General features: G+C 39.1%; 1 protein-coding gene across 2 annotated transcripts in view; it reads left to right on the top strand.

The window, feature by feature from the left end:
• Positions 1-23,753, top strand: part of LRRC36 (leucine rich repeat containing 36) — a gene marked incomplete at its 5' end in the record, with an annotated part of 41,354 nt that extends 17,601 nt beyond the window's left edge. The window contains 9 exons of one of the 2 annotated variants that reach the window (XM_079799645.1): positions 2,189-2,316; positions 4,419-4,470; positions 9,351-9,791; positions 12,864-13,159; positions 16,344-16,509; positions 17,435-17,580; positions 18,452-18,575; positions 21,089-21,203; positions 23,403-23,753. In XM_079799645.1, coding sequence (XP_079655771.1) covers positions 2,189-2,316; positions 4,419-4,470; positions 9,351-9,791; positions 12,864-13,159; positions 16,344-16,509; positions 17,435-17,580; positions 18,452-18,575; positions 21,089-21,203; positions 23,403-23,628 — 1,694 coding nt within the window. In that variant the 3' untranslated portion in view covers positions 23,629-23,753. The remainder of the gene's footprint in view (positions 1-2,188; positions 2,317-4,418; positions 4,471-9,350; positions 9,792-12,863; positions 13,160-16,343; positions 16,510-17,434; positions 17,581-18,451; positions 18,576-21,088; positions 21,204-23,402) is intronic. The other variant, XM_079799646.1, reaches the window with a different exon arrangement.
• Positions 23,754-24,437: the final 684 nt, after the last annotated feature.

Raw genomic sequence — 24,437 nt, 5'->3', positions numbered from 1 at the left:
ATGGTCCTGCCACAGGCTAGGAGAAAACTTTTTGAAAAATAGCTCTCACTAGCTCAGTTGTTCAAAACAGTGCTTTCCCATCAACCATTTAGACAAGGGAGGGAAACTCCACTATCTTGGATCCTCATCTGACACTTCTAACCACATAACCTTTGTCTCTTTCGAAGATTCCTCTCCCTTTCCCCATACTCCTAAAATAAGCATATCTAGTCTGCCTTTAAACTCTTCTTTCTCTACTTTTTGCCCTTATAGATCTGATCTATTTCCACAGTTTGCTTTATTTCCTCCCTGTAGATGACTCTTAAATGTATTGGACTAGTTTTGACAAACTGTATCAGTCTCTCTCTGCACCAGTCCCCCATTTCTGTTGACCAAATAGCAATATATACTTAGAGTCACCACTGGATAACTTTCCAGTCCCTCAAGCTAAACATGTTAAAAAACCAAATGAACCCCTTTCCTCCAGCTGTTACCACCACTTTCCCATTACTCAGGCTCAGCACCTTAGTAGTTGATGTTGCTTTCTTCCCTAAAGCCCAGCTGAATGTTCATACTCATAGTATGATCCATAATTGACAATCCTTCCTTTCCCTTTTTTAATAGTTTCTTAGCAAGTAAGCTTAGTAGCTATCATTTACTGAGTGCAAATGCTGGGCCAGGCCCTGTGCATTATCTCATTTAATCCTCACAACAACCTTGAAGGTGGTTATAATTATCCTTGTTTTACAGATGAGGAAACTGAGAACCAAAGAGGTGCAATAACTTGCTCTAGTTATACAGTAAGTGGCAGAGCTGAGATGCAAACTCTGGTTGATCTGTCACCAAAGTCCTCTTAACCATTACACCGTGCTGCCTCCCAGTCTCTTCTTCCTTCAGTATATTTTGTACATTCCTGTCAGATTAATTCTCTTAAAACTCAGCTGTGGTACTCATACTTGCCTGCTCAAAAACTTCCATGGCTCCCACTCACCTACTAAATTAAGACTCAATAGTCTGACATACAAGCCTCCCCTAAACTTTGGCTGCAGTTTGTCTCTTCACCCTAACCTGTAACCTTATCTATTTCTCAACTGTAATGTCCAATGCTTCAATCAAACCAAACCACTCCCTCTTCCTCAAATAGTTCTTCCTTTCTCCCTCCTCTGCCCCTGAACTAATGCTGTCCCTTCTGCTGGAATGTTTTTTTGTTTGTTAGTTTGTTTTTGTATATTTTATTGAGTTTTTACAGAGAGGAAGAGAGAGGAATAGAGAGTTGGAAACATCGATGAGAGAGAAACATCAATCAGCTGCCTCCTGCACACTCCCCACTGGGGATGTGCCCGCAACCAAGGTGCATGCCCTTGACCGGAATCGAACCCGGGACCTCCCAGTCCGCAGGCTGACGCTCTATCCACTGAGCCAAACCGGTTTTGGCTCTGCTGGAATGTTTTAATCAAAATCCTACCCTTTCACCCAGCCGGCATGGCTTGGTGATTGAGCGTCGACCTATAAACCAGGAGGTCACGGTTTGATTCCTGGTCAGGGCACGTGCCCGGGTTGCAGGCTCTATCCCCAGTGTGGGCCATGCAGGAGGCAGCCAATCGATGTTTCTCTCTCATCGTTGATGTTTCTATCTCTTTCTCCCTTTCCCTTCCTCTCTGAAATCAATAAAAAAATATTTTTAAAAAAATCCTACCCTTCCTTTATGACCCAACTCAAAGTCCATCCCTTTGAGTGAAACTTTTAAAATTGCTCAACCAAAAGCCAATTTTCTTTTTTCATAAATCCACATAACTTATCTTCTGGAAATAGAAAATAACTTTTTACTCTGTGGATATTGTTTTTAGATATATAACATTTTTAATGAAGTCCAGTTTGTTTATTCACTTAAGAAATGTGTATAACATTTGCCTTCTTCTTAATTTCTATTGAGCCTTTCATAATTTATGAAGCCATTTCATACCCATTATCTTGTTTTAACTTCACCTCACCCTAAGAGACAGGCAGGTTAGGTTTTTATCATAATGTTTTACAATCGAGGTGACAGATTCAGAGAGGTTAAGCAATTTGCCCCAGTACATGTGGTTTCCAAGTAGTGTCACAAGAACTAGCTCTCAATCTTGTGACTTCCCTCCTAGTATCTTTCCACCGATATGTTGCCTTTGATGTCTGGTCAGTGCTCCATTGTATGCCTTTTCTTTTAACACAGACTCAAACAAAGGACTGTTTATTCCCTTCCCCAACCGGGAAATAAAGGATTCCCTCACGAGCAGTTCTGCAACCCAAAGCAACAGTATACCAGATCAGAAATCAGACCCTTTCCCACTGGGGACACAGGTAACGTACTCACTTTCCTGCTGATGCATTGACTAGTCAGTGATAAGTAATTCAGTGGACTCTCAATTATTTCTGAAGATCTAATAAGACTTGTTTGATCAGGGCATTTTAGACCCTTAAACAGGAAAAGTCAGGACAGGATGCAGAGGACCTTCTGCGTTAATTTTAATTTCCCCTTTCCCCTCCCCACTAACCTGTTATCAAATGTGGTATATTTATACATATAACTTTAGCACATTTTATGCCAGGTATTTTGGCCCTCACACAGGGATACAGCTTTATAATTTTTGGCTGGTTTTTCAATGTCTTCTCTCTACCCAGTGTCTCCATCTCCTATTACCTTGTTCTTAAATTTCCTACCTCTGCCTTTTAATTACTGAATCTTACATCTTAAAGCTGGCTTTCCCAGTGCTACTTCTTCATTGGAACAAACCAAACCAAACCAAACCAAAACAAAATAAAACAAAACAGAAAACAGGTAAAGATGGCATAGAAGCCCTAGCTGGTTTGGCTCAGTGGATAGTGTCGGCCTGCAGAAGGGTCCCAGGTTCGATTCTGGTCAAGGTCATATGCCCAGGTTGCAGGCTCAGTCCCCAGTAGGGGGCATGCAGGAGGCAGCCAATCAGCGGTTCTCTCTCATCATTGATGTTTCTAACTCCCCCTCCTTCTCCCTTCCTTTCTGAAATCAATAAAAAAAAATCTATAGATCTAGATATAGATATAGATATAGATGGCATAGAAGTTGTGGGCAATGGAAAGATAAAAATAGAAATGGGGAAAATTTTTAAAATAAGTTGAAAAACATTGGTGGGAGGGAGAATACAACCATTATGTAAGACTTATTTGTAAGAGTGAATATAATACAGAATTGACTTCCTTACATTCAACTTCTCCTTTTGTCTATATATTTTTAATATATTATGATCAATGAAATTGCTGAAAATAGCCAGAAGAAGGGGGAATAGAATCAAAGGCTCTGATTAATCCACAATTTGGGTAATCAACACTGAACTAGTAAAAAGTTAGTAATATTTTTTTAGTTTGAGTATATAACTTCATCTTATAAAAAGACAGATTAGCATTTAGTTGGTTTTTTTGTTTTTGGGAATTCTACTTGGGTGACTTAGAAACTATCTCAGTTACCATTTTTAATATCTTAGTATTGATTTAAAAATGGAAACAATGGTTACTCCAATCTACAGTTAAAGTTAAATAGCTCTTTTTAGATTAACATACCCAACTTAAAAAAAAATTACTTCTTGAAGTGAAAGAAAAAAGGAAATTGAATAGCTTGCTGTGTATCCTTTTTCATTTAAGAAATAGGAAGTGGGATTTCTTTCTTTGCATAACTACGAAAAATATACTAAATACTTTAAGATGAGTTTTAAAAAAGCAAACCCCAGATGGCTTCCTATTTTTGTATCATCTTTTGCTTAATTATGCTTCAGATTAATGCTCAGCCTATTAATTGACTCCCAGTAGCTCCTGTGGTCAATACTCAGCTTTACCAGAAGGTAAAAATAAGTGTGGGGGTTCCTCAAAAAGAAAAAATAAAGGTGGAAAGGGTGGCACCATCTGACTTCTATGCTGAGTTATCTAAGAAGGAAAATATATAGTATTTCACTGGTATGGCTTTTACTATCTAAGGATATTTTGTATTTTCAAGGAGTCTCCTTACCTACTCCAAAGCAACTCTGGAACCTCTTTGTATTGTGGCAGTTTTATTTATTTTTTTAAAATATATTTTTTATTGATTTCAAAGAGGAAGGGAGAGGGGGAGAGAGGTAAAAACATTAATGATGAGAGAGAATCGTGGATTGGCTGCCTCCTGCACGACCCCCACTGGTGGTCCAGCCCACAACCTGGGCCTGTGCCCTGACCAGGAATCAAACTGTGACCTCCTGGTTCATAGGTCAACGCTCAACCACTGAGCCACACCATCGGGGCATTGTGACAGTTTTAAAATAGGCTTAAACCTGGACCTTTGCTTGAAGGCCTCTTTCCCTAGTCTGCAAGGATGGTCTTGCTCACTAATAGAAAAATATTCTGAATGCCTGGTGTAGTAAACTCACCTTCTCTTAAACTTTCAAACTTCTTTTTAGATGCAAGAAATGGGAAGAAGAGAGATGCCAAGTGATAATCATCAGGAAGATGGTAAATATTTTGCTCACTGAGTATTTTTCGCCATACTGATCAGAGAGATCTAGGTGTGATGGGATTTGGGAGAAAAAGGAGATGTCTCAGCCCTGGGGCCCTTTGTGGTCAACAAACTCTTTTCTGCTTTTGTGAGGAGCTGCCCTGTAAAGCATTTCTGGTTGAAAATGGACATTCTGACTTCCTTTGTTCTTGACTTTTTGTATTAGTTGACTATTCCTTGTTTCTTTTTCTTACCTTTCTTGCCATCTTTTGGATTTATTATGTTTTTATTTGTCTATTTTACCCCTCTACTAGTTTATAAGTTATACACTGTTTCTTTTTTTTAAAATATATTTTATTAATTTTTTACAGAGAGAAAGGGATAGAGATAGAGAGTTAGAAACATCGATCAGCTGCCTCCTGCACACCCCCTATTGGGGATGTGCCCGCAACCAAGGTACATGCCCTTGACCGGAATCGAACCCGGGACCCTCCAGTCTGCAGGCCGACGCTCCATCCACCGAGCCAAACCGGTTTCAGCTATACACTGTTTCTATACTTTTAGTATTATTTCCAAAACTACAATATGTATTCTTAACTTACACAATTTTAAAATTAATCAATACTTAATTCTTCTCTTGGATGATTTGAATACCTTAAAGTACTTTACTCCTTTTAATCCCTCCTGATTTATGTATACTATTATAGATTTTAATGCTATTTTTTAAAACCCACAAGATATTTTTTATACAGTGTTCATTTAAATTTATCCACTTTATTTGCCATTCATTTCTTTTTTATCTCAGATTTCTCTTCCCCAAGACCATTTTCTTCTAGCTTATAGTACATCTTTTAGAATTTCCTTTAGGTCTACTAATGATGAACTCTTTCAGTTTTTGTCTGAAAATGCCTCTATTTCATCATCATTATTTTTTAAAAAATATTTTTATTTAATTTTTTAGAGAGAGAGGAAGGGAAAGGGAGAGAGAGAGAGAGAAACATTGATATGATAGGGAAACATTAATTGGCTGCCTCCTGCACTCACCCCAACTGGGGATCAAACCCACAACTTGAGTATGTGCCCTGACTTGGAATCGTGCATAGGATGACGCTCAACCAACTGAGCCACACTGGTCAGAGCTTCATCATCAGTATTATTTTTTAAATATATATATTTTTTATTTCAGAGAGAGGAAGGGAGAAGGAGAAAGGGAGAAAAACATTAATGATGAGAAAGAATCATTGATCGGCTGCCTCCTGCATGCCCCATACTAGGGATCAAGCCTGCAACCCGGGCATGTGCCCTGACCAGGAATCAAACCGTGACCTCCTGGTTCATAGGTTGACTCTCAAACACGGAGCCACACACAAACCAGGCTCATCATCATTATTAAAGGGTATTTTTGCTGGGTATAAATTTCGAAGTTGGCAGAATATTGATGGTATTCGACTGTATTCCATATTTTGTTGTTGCTTTTGAGGAGTCAGCAGGAAATCTGTGACTCCTGCAAGGATAATCTGTCTTTTTTTCCCTTTGGCTGCTTTTAAGATTTTTCATTTGTCTTTGGTTTTCTGTAGTTTTACTATGTCTTGTGGATTTCTTATTATCGTGTTCTATATTTATTACACTTGAATCAGTGAATTGTGTCTTATGGAAAATGTTTCAAACATTGTTTGTGTCCAATATTTTCTTGTCTTTCTGGGACTCTTGATTAAATAAATATATGTCAGAAATTTTTCACTTTGTCCACTTTGTTTCTTACTCTTTCATCATTTTTTGGTCTGGTTTCTTAATTCTGGATAACTCCTTCTGATCTATATTTAAGTTCACTAACATTCTCTTCATCTGTGTCTAATCTGCTGTTTGATGCATTCTTAATTTCAATTGCTTTAGTTTTCAGTTCTATAAATTTTATTTGGTTCTTTTTCAAATCTGCTGGATCACTTTTTTATAAGCAGATAATTTCTAGCTTATTTTATATTTCTTTTTTTTTAAATATATTTTATTGATTTTTTACAGAGGGGAAGAGAGAGGGATAGAGAGTCAGAAACATCGATGAGAGAAAACATCGATCAGCTGCCTCTTGCACACACCCCACTGGGGATGTGCCTGCAACCAAGGTACATGCCCTTGACCGGAATCGAACCCGGGACCCTTGAGTCCTCAGGCCGACGCTCTATCCACTGAGCCAAACCGGTTTCGGCTTATTTTATATTTCTTTAAACATAGTAAACATAGTTGTTTTATAGGCTACATCTGTACATTCCAATACCTAGAGTTTTTCTGAGTCTGTGTTTGTTGTCTATTTTTTCTACTCATTCTTACTTGTGTTGTCTTATTTCCTTTTTTTTTTGGTTGGTTTTGGCTATCTATTATATTTGAAAAACTATATGTAGGAATGATTTAAATTCTTGCATGAAGGTATCTTTTCCAGATCAGATTTTTATTTGCTTCTACCAGGGGCCTGAGGCACTATTAGTTTGGGATCACCTTAATCCAAGCTCAAAGCTTGAGGTTCCCAAGACTACCCAGATAATGCAAACTTAGATTACCAGTTAGTAAAAGGGCTGGTTTAGTTCTATTTTACCCTTACCCTGAATATTGTATCCTGCTCAGGGTTTCATTGTAATATATGGGGGGAGGGAACAGGAATGTGTGGTCGTTTGTCATACTTCTTACCATGATGGATCCTGGACTTGGACTTCTATACTTGTCACCCTAAAACTCCTTAGGGTAAAAGTGAGCTTAAATGCTAGATTTACCTATATGAGTTCTTGCTATTTCTTAGAGTTTGGGCTAGAAATTCCTCACCAGCTCATTATCTCTCTTATGCTTTTAAGAACATATATCACCCTACTTTTTAAATGTCTTCAATAGGAGGAATAGTCTGAATTATCTAATCTTATTTCTTGTTCTTATATTCTTTTTGTTATGTAAAGATATTGTTCTACAATCTTTCCCCCACCATATAGGCTGGCCCTGGGTAAAACACTGATATTCTTCTAGGTTCTATAGAGCTATACTTAGTTCCACTTTTTAAAAGTTAATGTGGCCCAGCCGGGTGTAGCTCAGCAGTTGAGCATCGACCCAGGAACCAAGAGGTCACCGGTTCGATTCCCGGTCAGGGCATATGCCCAGGTTGCGGGCTCGATCCCCAGTGGGGGGCGGGGGGGACATGCAAGGGGCAGCCAATCAATGATTCTCTCTCATCATTGATGTCTCTATCTCTCTCTCCCTCTCCCTTCCTCTCTGAAATCAATAAAAATATATTAAAAAATAAAATTAAATGTATTAAAAAAATTAATGTGACTAACTCAGATATAGTATGTTTTCTTTCCTAAGGAAGCCCTTTCTAAGCACATGTAACTCTGAAAGCCCCAAAGAGTACAAAGACTTTTCTTTCTGTCTACTGCTCTACTTGTCCCACTCTGAGGCTTTTTGGAGATGACAGGTAGAGCTGTCTGATGCAAATGCTTTATAGCTGGAATTTTCACAGGTTTTGCATTCCCTGCTATTTATATTGGCTTAGTATGGTGATTCCCAATGCATGAACCTAGAACCTCTGGGAATGGGAGGGACTTAGCTTTATCAAGGGAGTCTATGAAATCATAGACCTGCCAACTATTATCTATTGGCTGAATAAATAAGATCACAACTATTGTGGGGGTACATCAAAAAAATTTTTAAATATATTTTATTGATTTTTTACAGAGAGGAAAGGAGAGGGATAGAGAGTCAGGAACATCAATGAGAGAGAAGCATCGATCAGCGCCTCCTGCACACCACCTACTGGGGATGTGCCCACAACCAAGGCACATGCCTTTGACCGGAATCGAACCTGGGACCCTTCAGTCCCCAGACCGATGCTCTATCCAGTGAGCCAAACCAGCTAGGGCACATCAAAATTTTTTTTAAATATATTTTATTGATTTTTTACAGAGAGGAAGAGAGAGGGATAGAGAGTTAGAAACATCGGTGAGAGAGAAACATCGATCAGCTCCCTCTTGCACACCCCCTACTGGGGATGTGCCCGCAACCAAGGTACATGCCCTTGACCGGAATCGAACCCGGGACCTTTGAGTCCGCAGGCCGATGCTCTATCCACTGAGCCAAACCGGTTTCGGCAACACATCAAATTTTTTTATGTGAAAACTAGAGGCCTGGTGCATGAATTCGTGCACCAGTGGGGTCCCTTGGTCTGGCCTGTGGGATCTGGCCGAAACCGGCTCTCCGACATCCCCCGAGGGGTCCCAGATTGTGAGAGGGCACAGGCCAGGACGAGAGACCCCACTGGGGCTGGGGAGGAATATGGGAAGTTGGCCAGACAGAGAGGGGCCACAGGGGAGGGACCGCAAGAGGGCTCCTGGGTGTGTCCAGCCTGTCTCACTTAGTCCCAATCGGCCAGACCCCAGCAGCAAGCTAACCTACCAGTCAGAGTGTCTGCCCCCCCCGGTGGTCAGTGCACATCATAGCGAGTGGTTGAGTGGCCTTAGCATATCATTAGTATATTATGCTTTGATTGGTTGAATAGCTGACCAGTCAACTGGACACTTAGCATATTAGGCTTTTATTATATAGGATAGTGTCTAGAAAATTGACACTACAGTTTCAGGAGGAAATTCCTACGGGATTAAGTTGACATGAAATTTATCTCAAGAATATTACAGATGATTCACTGTTTACATAATGTCCAATATGGTGGGGGGCGGTTTTGTTGTTGTCCATGCAGAAGTCCTTTCATCACTTTATGCTACCATTTATCAAAATTATAAACCATCTCTTCCTGAGAAATTTTTCTGGTAGACAGAGATATGTCCAGTATAGTGAGGTATCTTAACTGGGCCAAGAAGAGTTCTCATTGTATTTTGTTCCTTTTATTTTCCTTGATGGTGGTTAGAATTCAGACACTACTCACCTCGCCAGTCCACAGTCCGATCCCCAGAGAAGATGGCTAAAGAAGGGTACCGAATATCTTTTGTGGACAATAAATCTTCAGGTTCTTCTCCAGAAAAGGACATGCTACCAAAACCCGATGTTTATCAGCTTACCCATGATGCCTTATTGGGTAAACGCTTGGATGTCGGTGATTCTAGCCAGATCCATCCCTATCAGTTACCTTCTGATATTGGTCTAGACAATTATGATAGTCATTATTCTCACACTCTATCCCTGCATGGAAGTCTTGGTAAAAGGCCTCAGAGAAGCAAGAACTACCGTGAATATAACATAAAGCCTTCGAATGACATGAAGGCTACCACATCCCATTCCTGTGGAGACTTACTGACTCCTCTGTCAAACCCTGACTCCAGCACTGGAAGGCTTTTGAAGCTTAGTTCAGGTAATAGCTTTATAGGCCTTTTCATGGATATGAAAATGGAGGGTATAACTGGAAATTTTGGAATTCACATTGCTTAAATTGCATTAGCATTAGTTAAATTATAGTTCAGAGTTGCCAGTGGTCCATGGAACCTCCAGAAATCTTCAGGGTATGAGTTAAATGTGATAGATATATTAGAGCAGTGGTTCTCAGCCTTTCTAATGCCACGACCCTTTAATACAGTTCCTCATGTTGTGATGACCCCAGCCATAAAATTATTTTCGTTGCTACTTCATAACTGGAGTTTTGCTACTGTTATGAATCATAATGTAAATATCTGTGTTTTCCGATGGTCTTAGGCGACCCTGCTAGTGGTTCTGACCCACAGGTTGAGAACTGCTGCTGTAGAGCCTAAGACCATCGGAAAACACATATATTTACATTACAATTCATTAACAGTAGCAAAATTACAGTTATGAAGTAGCAACAAAAATAATTTTATGGTTGGGGTCACCACATCATGAGGAACTGTATTAAAGGGTCACAGCATTAGAAAGGTTGAGAACCACTGTATTAGAGAAATATGAGATATATTATAGAAATATATTGTAGACATGTGAGCTTCATATATGTCATTTTAGTTAAATAGCAACCCAAGACATATTTCTAGTAGCATCTAGTCTTCTCTGGGCACAAGTCACTTGTATTCTGGTAACTTTTTCAGAAAAAGCTAGTTTCAGGTAAGTGACAGATATATCCTCTTTAGTTATTTATTAACTATACAAAAATTATTAAATACCTACCATGTGCCAGATAATGTTATAGCTCTGCAGATAAAGTAGCAAATAAAAATAAAGTTCCATGTATATTTTACCATAATAATAAAAAATTCTACTTCATGGACTTTCTATTCTAAAGAGCGTAAGACAGATGATAAACAAGTTAGCATATAAATGTATGTCAGGTTATGATAAGTGCTATGAAGAAAAATAAGATAAGGATATAGAGTGTAATAAGGGGGAGATGATGTTTTTGACAGAATGATCAGGGGAAGTTTCTCTGATGAAATATAATAAAAGTAGAGACTTGAATGAAATGAGAGTATAAGCCATGTGGATAATTGGGGAAGAACTTTCTAGACAGTGGAAATAGTAAGTGCAAAGTCTCTGGGGCTGGAACATGCTTAGTGCTAGTATGTTCAAGGAACCACAAGGAGGCCAGTATGGTTGCAGCAGAGTGAGCGAGGTGAAGTGTAAAGAGGAAGCAAGCAGTCCGGCTTTTATTCTGGGAGAGATGAGGAAACAATGGAGAGTTTGTAGTAGAGGAGTGATATGATCTAACTTAAAAATTACTGTGGCTTCTGGGTTACAAATAGAAAATGGGAGCAACGGTAGAAACTTAGAAAAACATTTAAGAGGTTATCTAGCGGTAGAGGTGGTATTGATTCTGAATATATTCCGAAGACAACATCCCATTATTTTCTGATGGATTGAGAGAAATAAGGTCAAGGATGACTCCCTGTTTTGAGTCTGAATAACTGGAAGAATGGAGTTATCATTTACTAAGATGGAAGAGTGGAACCAAATAGGCTTTAGGGTAGATATCAAGAATGCTGTCTTAGACATCTTGAATCTGAGGCGCCTGTTAAAACTTCTCAGAGATGCCAGTTAGGTAATTAGACATATTAGTTTTGAGTTCAGGGGCCCAAAAGTGTATGGATGGCATTAAAACTGAGACTGGATAGGATCTCACCTAAGGAGTGAATGTAGAAAAAAGATCTGAGGACAAATCCTGAGCCCTCTAACAATTAGAAATCCAGTAGATGGAGAGAAACCAGCACAGAGAGCAAGAAAGAAGCAGCCAATGAGGTAGGAGAAAAAAGAGGGAGTGGTGTCCTGGAAGCCAAGTGAAAAATGTATTTCAAGGAGGAGGGAGGGAGTGATCGATATATTGTGTTAGATGTTTTTAATAGAGGGGAAGTGAGCCTGGGACTGAGAAGTGATTATAGTATTTGGCAATGCATTAGTGAGCAGCTTCAGGAGACTCGTGGTTAATAAAAGCCTCACTAACATGAATTCAAGGAAGAATTAGAAGACAGGAAATAGAGTTATCAAATATATGCAACCCTTTCAAAGAGTTTTTCAGTGAAGGGAAGCAGAGAAATGGAATTATAGCTGGAGGGGGAATGGGATCAAGGAAATCGTGATGGAGATGATCCAGTAGAGGGAAAATTGATGATGCAGGAGAAACAAAAGGGAAAAGTACAAGAAAAATCCTTAGGTAGTCAAGAGGAGATGGGATCCTGTCCACCAGTGGAGAAGTTGGCCTTAGATGAAACACAGACAGTTCATTGATTATAACAAGAAGGAATTCAGAGAATTTATACAATAAGTACATAGATTTGGTGATGGAATCACATAGATGTTTCCTTTGATTGCCTGTTTTTCTCAGAAAAATAAAGGGATTAGTACCTGAGAGTGAGGAGGGAGGAGAAGTTGTTGGAAGTTTCAGGAAAAGAGAGATGTGAAATGGTCATCTCAGAGAAAAGTAAATTGACTAGAGCAGTGGTCGGCAAACCGCAGCTCGCAAGCCACATGCGGCTCTTTGGCCCCTTGAGTATGGCTCTTCCACAAAATACCACGGCCTGGGCAAGTCTATTTTGAAGAAGTGGCATTAGAAGAAGTTTAAGTTTAAAAAATTTGGCTCTCAAAAGAAATTTCAATCGTTGTACTGTTGATATTTGGCTCTGTTGACTAATGAGTTTGCCGACCACTGGACTAGAATAATATATTAGGATAGCCAGGCAGTACAAGAGCCCAGTTACAATAGCGGTCATGTATGTAAAGTGAAGATGGTGAGAAGAGATGCATGTTCTCCAGTTACTTCTCACTGCTCTGTTGTAGGACTGGAGTATGTGGGCAGTTGGATTTAACCAGAATTGGGGTTTTGTCAGGTGGGAGAAAAAAGAGTCCAGAGAGTTGAGGGTATATACTAGGGAGATTATGACTTTTGGACTCTGGGTGGGGTAAGGATGGAAGCAAGACAAGGGAGAGTTGAAGAGCAGATTCATCTCCCAGCCTGTTCCTTTCACAGATCTGTATGCCACAACCCATTTCAACAGTGACCCTGCTCTGCTGGTCAATGTAGAGCAACAATTATCCACCGGCCTTGAGGATTTGACACCAGCACATGGTCATTTCCCAAACAGCTCCGTGCTGGGAGACTCTCTACGCACACTGATGTTGCCTACTGGGACTTCAGAAAACAGAGAGAGTTTGACCAAGAGGTCACTAAGCCCATCGAAGAGAGGATTCAAACGGAAGGACAACATCTTTGCCACACTGAATCCAAAACATGGTTTCAGAGATGCTACAGGCAGCGAGGCAAGTGTTGGCTTGTTTGTGCTTATGAATAAAACACCTCGGATGTAAGACCAGAATAGAGCTCTTTTTGGGGTGGGGATGGTTCTGACCAAGAGTGCTAGAAACTCAAAGGGATTTTCAGAGGCCAGTAGTTAATAAATACTGCCAGGCCAAAGTCTGTGATTCTTCTGCCCTGGGGAAAGTCATTCCCCTTCTGCCACATTGCTTAATTTTTGTCACAGGGAGAATCTACTTCCAGAGCATAAACATTGTGGGGAAGTACTTTGATAATAATAAGTGGCAGACAGAGTTTACCCAAGGAAGGAATGCAAAAGTTGCCTGGGGCTCAGGGTTGGCTGGAGAGCGATCTCTGTAGCCTTGTTGTTTATCACGTTTATACGTTTGCTTTGGCCACAAGCAACTTGCTTGAGACGTTTCTTCTAAAAGCGTTGCTTTTCTGTCTAGAAAGTAAAATTATTCCATTTGTTCCCCAAAGTAGCAGCAGATAGAAGATGAATTAGATTATCCAAGGTATTTTTAGCTGAGAATGGTTTAGAGAAAGTACAACAAAGCAATAACCATTCCCACATATATAATATAATTAATTTAATAAAGTTATGGTATGATAGTAGTGTACAATGGAACATCATTATTTTTCAGTTTTTATTCAGTAACTTAAGTTTTGTCACTGCCTTTGCATACATTGTCTATAAAGAATGCCTTGTACTCTCATCTGTTTGAGTTTTAATTTTTCTCTAGGCCCCACTTCCATCATGATGCCTTTTTCTCTTTATTTAAAGGAACCTCAGCTCTTATGGCCCTTTCTTTCCAGGAACCTATGATCCTTTGTCATATGAATCATTTGTTATTTAACTATTTGCTGTCTATAAGGAAGCAGTGACTATTTCTAGTCACTTAGTTTTCAGTTGTGAGAAATCTTTTTGAACATTGGCATGGGTTTACAAGTTTGATTTTTTTTTAACTCTTTAAATACTTTCTATTCCATTTTCATAACTTCGGAGGTAGCTATAATTTTTGTATACCAAAGGGGGCAGTCTCGTAATACTTTCTTGGCTTTCTGGTCCATTTTTCCCATTTTCAGCCACTGGATGCCTATTTTTCCAGAGAGCACTGTGTGTTAATGTATTTAGGTACAAGAAGGTACTGGAACACTTAGAATATTTGGGATGCTGTATTAGTAAGACATGTTCTAGGAAATTTTTTCACTTCTACTTCGTATATGTTGTTAAAATAGCAATTAAAATCTCAATGCACTGTCCTGGATAATCTTAAAAACTCATTCCTTTTTTTCTGTTAGATACTATTTTTATTTTTATGAAGAGCTGTGAAAGAGCTACTTGGATGTAAATATAAAAGAAATATACTGTTCAGTTTCTAGAAAAGTATAAATCAGAAAATTGCTGAAAAGAGCATTTAAAAAGTTCTTAAATGTAATTTTATGATATACAAAATTAAACTGAACATGAATTTGTGATTAGAAAACTTATTTTTGACCAACTGACTTTAGAATCATAAGCAAATTATAAAAATTTATTTTTAAGAGCCATGAGCCATAATTTGCTGAAAATGAAAAGACTCATAAAAATTAATAAAATTCGGGGGGGGGGTTGGGATGGGAATGGGGGGATGAGGACAAATATGTGATACCTTAATAAAGAAATTTAAACCAAAAAAATAATAAAATTATTCCAAATTTTATAAAAATTATCCCCAACTCTCACCACATTGTGATAAGTGAAAGAAAATCTGTAAAGTCATTTATGTTCCAAGTTGTTGCATGATATATACACAATTATCAATACATAAAACCAAGGGCAATAAATGTTCATTTTTGACGAGTTAGGCCACATGTGTAACTCACGCTATAAATATCACTCTCATCATAGATGTTTCTCTCTCTCTCTCTCTTTCTCTCTAAAACCAGTAAACATGTCCTTGGGTGAGGATTAAATTTAAAAATATAAATAGATACATAGATAGATACTAGTTTTCTCAGTTTAAACTTTCTGTAGTTTTCAAATACTCTAAAATAAGTATTTATTTTAAATGGAGAAACTTTTTTAAAGAATGCAGGTCCAAGTATTCAGACTTTAATTTTAAAAGCAATTCAAGCTATTTCAACAAGAAGCCTGCATTCGAACACACACTGTCTTTGGTATTCTGCTTCACAATTGGTGGGTATAACAGCATCAGCTAATTAATCATCTATAACTTTTTATATCAAAAGAGCCAAAGATTGAGAAATAATTTGGCTGTTTTTTGTTTTGTTTTTGTTAATCCTCGCCGAGGATATTTTTCCATTGATTTTTAGAGAGAGTGGAAGAGAGAGGGAAAGACAGAAATATTGATGTGAGAGAAACACATCGATTGGTTGCTCTGCATGAGCCCCGACTAGGGCCCGACAGGGAGGAGCGTGCAACCGAGGTACCTGCAGTGCCCTTGACCAGAATCGAACCCGCGACCCTTCAGTCTGCAGGCTGCCACTCTACCCACTGAACCAAACCGGCTAGGGCTAATTTGGCTGTTTTTAATATATATCAGCTTTCTTGAAGTCCATGAGACCCTACAGAGGAGATTGGTAAACAGATCTGTCCAGTAAAACCCACAATTTCTTAAATCATTCAGATATGTCTATATATGTATTTACTCATGTCAGAATTAATAAAAAACAATTGTGAATTTTACTGGACAGATCTACCTATACATCTATATATACAATTCTTACTGAATAAAATGTCTTTAGTACTGGGTCCAATAATAACGTTTAACATTTAAAATGTTATAAGCTTATTGTAACGTCGTAACTTATAATATAAGCTTATTATGAGTTATGCTTTTTATTAAATTACTCCCCATTTTATTTTATGATATATAAATAACTTTCTGAAAGTGTTCTGCAATTTAATCTTTCCATATTACATAACATAATATATTGAGCCTCTGATGTATGTGTCAAAACATTTTTTTGTTTCCTTCTCAAAATCTCTACAGAAAATAATGTAAGAAGATACTACTAGCTTTGAAATTGTCCTTGAATATATTATCATATTTGCCTTGGACAAATTTAATATTCTATTCTTATTTTTTCTTTTTCTTTTTTAAAAATGTTAACACTTTAAACGTCTGGATTCTTATTTCCCTTATTGTGTAAGAATGACGAATGGTTGGGTCTTTTGTTTTTTTTCTTGAGCCTCTCTCTAGTGACCTGGGCAGTTTGCATGGTTTGCCAGGAAACCACAGTTCCCAGATCTCTGCCAGAACCTCCCATGTGGCCACTGTCCTCAGACAGCTCCTGGAGCTTGTGGATAAGCACTGGACCGGCTCCGGCTCCCTCCTCCTCAACAAGAAGTTTCTGGGTGAGTGCTTTCTCAGTTCTGGGAGAAGGCTCTGACTTTGCTTCTGTTCTACAAGGAAAACTCTTCTCGTGATCACTTACCAAAATTTCTCAATAACACAGTAATGGAAAAGTCTGCGTTTTTCTCATAATCTTCTTCCTGTTTGTTTTATCTGCACTCTTCCATCATGTACCAATTATTTTGTTCCTCCTGTAACTTTTTTTTTTAGTAGTCTTTGGGTAATATGTAGAGTGATGAGATATGTTAACATGACAGAGTGGTCATGTTAACGGTTACAAAGGATTTTATGATCCTCAGGAAAGTGCCAATAATAAATACAGTAGAAATTAGGTTTGATCATCAGAGTTCTGAGATGCCTGTTCAGATGTTATGATTTGAAAACTTCCAATGACTAAATGACCTGGGTTGTTTTTAGGGCATCTTTCTTTTTTGGAATTGGGGAAAATTGTTTTTGCAAATCTTGGCCCCCATGTGTTTATTAGTTGTTTAATGGCAGAAAAATTCAAGGAGTTCTTGGTGGTGAAAAAAGTTTAAGTAAAAATTAGAAACTTTAGAGTTATTTGGACTTAACTTTTTTTTTAATTTCTAAAGGGATATACAGGAGAAGAAATCTTAGCCCAATTACTTTTCTTCCCACAATGACCCTTTGCTCTCATTTTGTAGGAAATTATCCCCAGGAGCCCTCCTCAGTGACTAGAGAATAGCACAGAGCCTGCATTCAGAGGGTCTGCTGTTGTTTCTCCACAGAGGATGTGGGATATAATTTCTCCAATCATGAAACACCTTTTACAGCCACTTATGAAATTCTCGTAAAAAGGAGATATTAGATTACCTTATTTATGCTGCAGAGCTAGTAGTTATTGACTAGGAATTCTGTGCTTTAGCTTTAAGATTGGCCCATGTGCCCAACCTGAATTTTTGGCAGGTCCTGCCCGAGATCTGCTTCTGACTTTGGTGGTCCCTGCTCCTTCTCAGCAGTGGTGTCGCTCACATCCTGAAGATGCGTCCAAAGCCTTCCACAGGAGGGAGATGGAACTGAAGGAGGCTGGGCAGGTGGTCCCTAATGACATGGTATGTCTCTTTCATCTCCCTTTCCTACTTTTCCTTTACTAGAAAAGGACGGCGCAGCAAGACTAGGACAGCTCTGTACCATAAAGATCGTCATCACCATGAACACCTAGATGTTCCTGAACCAAAATACAGAAAAGTCATTCTGGGCAAATCAGGAACACAGAACTTGCCAGGACAGGGACAAGTCAGAGGTTCTACAGGGATGACTCCTTAATCGTAGCCCTCATCCAAAAATTCTAAAGAAAGACTCAAAATGGGAAAAGAAGAAGAAAAAGACCCTAGAGTGAAAATGTTTAGGATCATAGCCTTGAAGGTCATGGTTTGATTCTGCTGAGGGAAGGCACATGTCTCTGGGATTGTCTTTCCTCCCCTTGGGATGGAGCAGAGAGCCCTGAGCCAGAGGCCAGGTCTAGAGCATCAGGCTGCTGGCTCTGGAAGAGGAAGAAGGGACTCATATCCTTAAGCCTTCCCCACCCCTCAATTTTAAAAATTTACCTTTTTGTTGAAAGTATTACATATGTCCCCCTTTTTCCCCATTGACTCCCTCCCTTTTTTCTTAACATTAAAGGATTCTCAAACATCAAGTTCAGTTTCTACAAACTTTAGATAAATGACTCAGAATGCTGGCCACTTGTCAAAATGACCACTTGTTCTGCAACAGTAGTGGGTAAATCACAAGAAAAATTGCAACTCCGTGTGATAAATTTGTTTGCTGCACTTGAGCTATGTTTATCAATGAATTAAAATTCTAGTGAGAGACTGACCTCTATTCAATTATCACTAAACAGGGGAAAGATTCTTTCAGTCTCTAAAAGCACTTCTTATAATTTCAGATTCTTAATGTATTTGTATTTTGTTTGTTGACCCAAAGGAAAGTTTGAAGCAAAAATTGGTCAGAGTGCTGGAGGAAAACCTTATTTTATCAGAAAAAATCCACCAATTGGAGGAAGGTGTTGCCACCTCAATTGTGAGTGGGCACCAGCCCAACACTTATGGTAAGTTCAGGAAAGCAATGTGTGGTGTGTCCCAACACAATTGTTTGTTTATAGATGATGCAATTAATAAGCTTCATTATCTAAAGCTCACATGGCTACCTAAATGGAAACCATCATCGTGCCTCAAAGAGTTGTAATGCAGGTGACTTGAGTTATCAGATGAAGCTCTTGGTCATTGTAAAGCAAGTACAAATGTTGTTACTATTTTTCAGATGATACTTTTTTTCTGATTATAGCAGAAGATTGTGTTCTTTATAGAAAGTTTGAAAAATATCTATAATAATAAAAGCATAATATGCTAATTAGACCGGGTGTCCTTCCAGACACCTTCCGGAGGAAGCCAGGGCTACAAGGGAAGCCTGGGTCCCGGGTGCCAGAGGGAAGCCGGTGCCAGCAGCCGGGGGGAGGAAGGCCTACTCTTGCATGAATTTCGTGCACCAGGCCTCTAATTATAAATATATAAAGCTGCCATTGTTTATAATATAAATGATTTTAAAGAATTCCCAGCCTGACTGGTGTTGTTCAGTGGTTATGCGTCGACCCGGGAACCAAGAGGTCACCCATTCAGTTCCTGGGCAGGGCATATGCCTGTGCTGCAGGTTCGATTCCCAATAGGGGGTGTGCAGGAGGCAGCCAATTAATGATGTTTCTCTCTCATCAATATTTCTCCCTTCCTCTCTCTCTAAAAAAAAAATCAATAAAAACATATTAAAAAATAAATTTCCAAACATTCAAAAGACCTGAAATGAAAGAGAAGACACTAGAATGAAAATGCTTCTCTGAGATTGTCTTTCTTCTCTTCTGCCAGAACTGAGAGTCCTAATATTTATACTACAATAAATAATGCAGCTATTAATATCTACGTACATAAATCTTTGTGTACATTTCAGACTGTTGTCCTAGGGACATTCCTGTCAGTAGAATCAGTGGGTCAAAAGATGGACACATTCTTTTTAATCTTTATTGTTGAAAGTACTACATATGTCTCCTTAAGATGTGGACATTTTTGAAGCTTTCATTATACATTGCCAAATCACTCCACAAAAAGGATTTTTCAATTTACACTCACATCAGAAATGAGTGTATTTGAATGCCCTTTTCACTCTATCCTTGTCCACACTGGATAGTTTTTAAATTTTTGCCATAGTTATAAGTGAAAAATAATCTCTCATTGAAATTTTGGTTTTGATTTGTACTACTTTATTATTATTATTATTTGATTTGTACTACTTTTTTATTATATAAAATACTGGCCTATATAGTTTAGGCCAGTATTTTAGATAAAGTTTACCCTTGGCTTTAACCCTCCAGCTCAGCACCCCTAAGCAAACATTTCAGTTTATACAAGGAACTTGATTTAGAAGTCAACACTGAATTTCCAGAGTTCTGTCTCATCACTGTCTGATTTTACAAGCATAAATAATCAAAGCATCTCCACTTACCTACTCTGAAAACGGGTGATTGTTCACTAGATACCTACTTTCAATCAGCCCTGAGGCCCAGCACTGGTGTTGGCTTACTGGTGATAAATACAGCTATTGTAGCTCTGTTCTCCACCTTCTCAAATCTTACTACTCAGAGTGTGATTCACAGATCAGCAAGCTTGTTAGACATGTAGACTATCGGGCCTCACCTCAGACCTACTGCATCAGAGTCTGTTTTTTAACAAGATCCCCAGGTGATCTGTAAACATACTAAAGTGTCTAACGTTTAAGAAGTACGGTTCTAGACTTCCTCAGGACCGCATGCCTTTTTTTTTTTTAATATATACATATTTTGGTTATTGATTTCAGAGAGAAGGAGAGAGAGATAGAAACATCAATGATGAGAAAGAATCATTGATCAGCTACCTCCTGCATGCCCCACACTGGGGATTGAGCCCACAACCCAGGCATGTGTCCTGACCGGGAATTGAACCATGACCTCCCGGTTCATGGGTCGAGATGTTCAACCACTGAGACACACTGGCCAGGCGGAATTCAAGTGCTTTTACCTACCTCATTATTGCAGGCAGTGGTAATATATTTGGGGAACTACATATGAGTGTCTTGGTTACAAATTCAGTTTCTGCAAGCGCTCACTGAGTTATTACTATGTGCCTGACACAGTTCTAGATGTTTTCACATACTCCATAGAGAGTGAAGCACATGTATGCATAAACTAAAATGGAGAATTCAGAGACCCAATAATTATTGACTACTTATGCTAAATGAGGATAGGTGTCTCATTGATGCCTTATAATAGTGCTATGGGGCAGGGTTATTAGGTCTAGTGAACCTCAGAAAAAATGAACTAACGTATGGTAATACATGGCTGAATTTTAATTCAGATCTGTTTGCTGCTAAATCCCATATTCTTGCCACCATATCTGCTGTGTCTAAGGGAAGAAATGGTGCTTGGAGTGTGGAGGTGGGTGCAATGAGGGGGCCCCCATTCTTCAAGATGTCCTTAAGCTCTGCTCAAAGATCGGCTGCTTGGAATCCTCTCACCCAGGGCTGCTGTATTCTTTGCAGATGATCTTCTGCGCAAAAACCAACAGCTGAACGTACAGGTGGCTTGCCTGAACCAGGAGCTTTCCCAGCTGAAAAAGCTGGAGGAGACAGTGGCCCTTCTCCATGAAAGTCAGAGGTAGGAGTGGGTCTATCTAGCTGGCTTCTGGAAGCAGGTGCTTACTTTCCTTTATCTCCTATGTTTTACTGGCAAGTTAATATCTATACACTTTTCAAATTAACTCCATGTTACATGTAAACCACTTGTATCTAGGCCAGTTAGCTCAGTGTTCAAAGCACTCTTTTTCAGGACACACCAGGGACTAAATGTCTTAGCTGGAATTGGTGGACTGTACCACCTCAATACTAAGTAGTTTCTCTTTAGATCCAAGAGGATCTTGTTTGAGTCAGCTAGCTTTTTTTTTTTTTTTTTTTGGTCACTATGTACCCCCAAAATCAGTCATCTAGCTCTTCTGGAAAACACCTGCCTGCTATTGGTCACAGAAAATACATTGACCACTCAGAATAATAGAGAAAGAATCCAATGTCTGTGTTTTCTTTGGAGGAGCTCAGTAGCATCCGCCTCTTCAAAAAAAATAGTACCCTCAGGATGCAGGCTAGAAAATCAGAAGAGGCCTCAAAACTGTTGGTACATTTAGAGAAGCCCTGGACATTGTGATTTGACAAACATGTTTACCAGGACTTTCAATGAAATTTAAATATAAAAACCCCATTCCCACATCTTCTGTCTCAAACTTCAATTCCTGATTTTCCTTGGAATAACTTCATATTCAGAGGATTAGACCCAGGGCCATTCTGGGTGGCTTTTTAATTTTTTTACTTTTCATTACAATTATTTCAAACATATACAAAAGTTGAGCAAGTAGCATAAAGTCACGGTTCTCATACTCAGGTGCTCATCAGAATCTCCTAAATAACTTGTTGAAATGAAGATTGCTGGGCCCCACCCCCAGAGGTTCTGATTCAGCAGGTCTGGGCTGGGAACCGAGAATTTGCATTTCTCATCAATTTCCAGGTGATGCTGTTTCAGGTGGTCTGGGACAACACTTTGAGAACATTAGGGTGCATCTCTTTAGTGATGTACAGTCAAATTGCTATATTTTAAAGTAACTTGAAAATAATTTTTCTCTGTGTTGTTAAGCCATCAAATCAATATACAGGTTCAATTTGTTTCAATTTGCTTTTGATTCACAGGAAATTTTTATTATTATTTTGATTTAATTTTGTTTTATAATTATGTAAAACATTTACATGATCCCAAAGTCAAATCTACAAAATGAGGTAAATTCAGGTAAATCTAGCTTCCTTACCTGTCTCCTCTAGCCTCTCCTTCCCTCCCACTAGCCTTCACTGTAGGTGTGGGTGTGTAGAGGGGCACTCTAGTACATAAAAAGAAGCATAATGATACTTTAACAGTTTATCTTAGCAATCAGTTCACAGTGGTGTATAGAGGTAGCTCTCATTCCTTTTTAGAGTTGTACTAGAGGCCCGATGCACGAAATTCACGCAAGGGGCTGGGTCCTCGCAGCCCCCCTTGCAGCCTCGTCTTCGTCTGGAAGGTCATCCGGATGGTCCTTCTGCTGTTCGGTCTAATTAGCATATTAGCTCTTTATTATATAGGATGGACTCAATTGTGTGTTTAATTATTCCTCTATTGATGGGCATTTAGGTTGGCAGTATTTTGTAGTTACAAAGAGTGCTGCAATGAATAGCATTGTGCATGCATAATTTTTTACTTTCTTATTTTTTTGACCTGTCTCTGATGGCTTTTAACATTACATGGTAATTCAGAGTCCAAAAGTATAGCCATGACTAGCACCAATAGTTAATTGCAGAGGCAGGGTAGATTAGAAGTAGAAGTTAAAATTTGGAGATAGAAATTGGAGGCCTGGTCAGGTGCCAATCTCCCAGTGCTTCTACTGACCTCATCATGAAAGTGCTTTGGAACGAATAGAGCAATCACTGTATAAAATGTGAACTATGTTCCTGCTACAGTCAGTCTGGAACATAAACAGAATCATAATGAAGAAAGAAACTGTGGAGGGAAGGAACGTGGTTCATGGAAGTGAGGGGCTGAGAGGAAATAAGAGTAGCGAGGTAGCACGGCTCCTTGGGGATTTCACACTGGGAAGGCAGAGGAGTGGTAGATTTGTGTTTGGCCTGCCTTTAAAATAACCCACTCATAAACTGGACAGTTCTATCTATTTAAAGATGTTACTTTTTATATTTTATATTTGTCTTTAGCCAACATTATAGATCTGAATGGCATCTACTTTGCTTTTATGATTTCATAACTGCCTTTTCCCCCGTGCCTCAGATCCCTGGTGGTAACTAATGAGTATCTGCTGCAGCAGCTGAATAAAGAGCAAAAAGGTTATTCTGGGAAAGCACTCCTGCCTCCTGAGAAGAGTCATCACTTAGGGAGATCATCACCCTTTGGGAAAAGCACGCTGTCTTCCTCCCCCACAGTGGCACATGACACGGGTCAGTATCTAATACAGAGTGTCTCAAACTCTGTCCCAGAGCCTAGTTTATGGAGCTAACTAGCACTGAATACCTTCTCTGCAGCTTCCCTCTCAGCCACAGGGGACTCTCCGTGTCATTTCCACCAGTGTGGTGGTATTTACCCACAAGATTAAGAAAAAAATCTTATTCTGATTACATTGTATTGGTCCTTCTCTTTATTTGTCTTCTTATCTCCTCCCATCAAGTCATTCTTTCCTTCTGCCCACAGAAATAGTTGGCACTTAGTCCTAGCATCGTATCACATAGAAACATTTGGCTGAAAATGTCGAATAGGAAAAAACACTATAGACATTTTTCCCACGTATCACTTGAAACTGTGTGGTAGGACATTTAACAAGAACATCCATGACCAGGTGTGTTCTGTGTTAGAAGAAATTTCAGAGAATTCATATTGATTGGTTCATCAAACATATTTTAGTTTTCTTCCACCAGAGTGAAAAGGTAAAAAGATCTGGTGTCTGCCCTGGAGATTCAGTCAGGGAGGAAAGCACAAACTGGTGTGATAGAGCTCAAAGCTTGGCATTGGTACAAACAGGTCTAAACAAAAGCCTAAAGATGCCCTGAAAAGCGAGAGACAGAGACCAAGAGAGAGAGAGAGATCCATACCCTGGGGAATTGAAGGCATCACTGAGGTCTTGTTTGAGTGGAAGCTGCAGAAGAGCGGAATGGGAACATGCAGAGCCTTCTCAGGCCAAGAGTGGAAGAGTCTGGGGCCCCAGAGGGATCATAGGGCAAGGAAGATGTGGGTCATGGTGCCATGAGTATATAAATGGGGGAGCAGTCCATGCCTGGGAGGTGTGGTGTCAGGAAAATGTCCCCTAAAGAA

Source organism: Cnephaeus nilssonii, assembly GCF_951640355.1.
Source record: "Cnephaeus nilssonii genome assembly, chromosome: 20".
Taxonomy (NCBI): domain Eukaryota; kingdom Metazoa; phylum Chordata; class Mammalia; order Chiroptera; family Vespertilionidae; genus Cnephaeus; species Cnephaeus nilssonii.
Note: the sequence above shows the minus strand (reverse complement) of the source record. Positions and strands in the feature narration are given on the sequence as shown.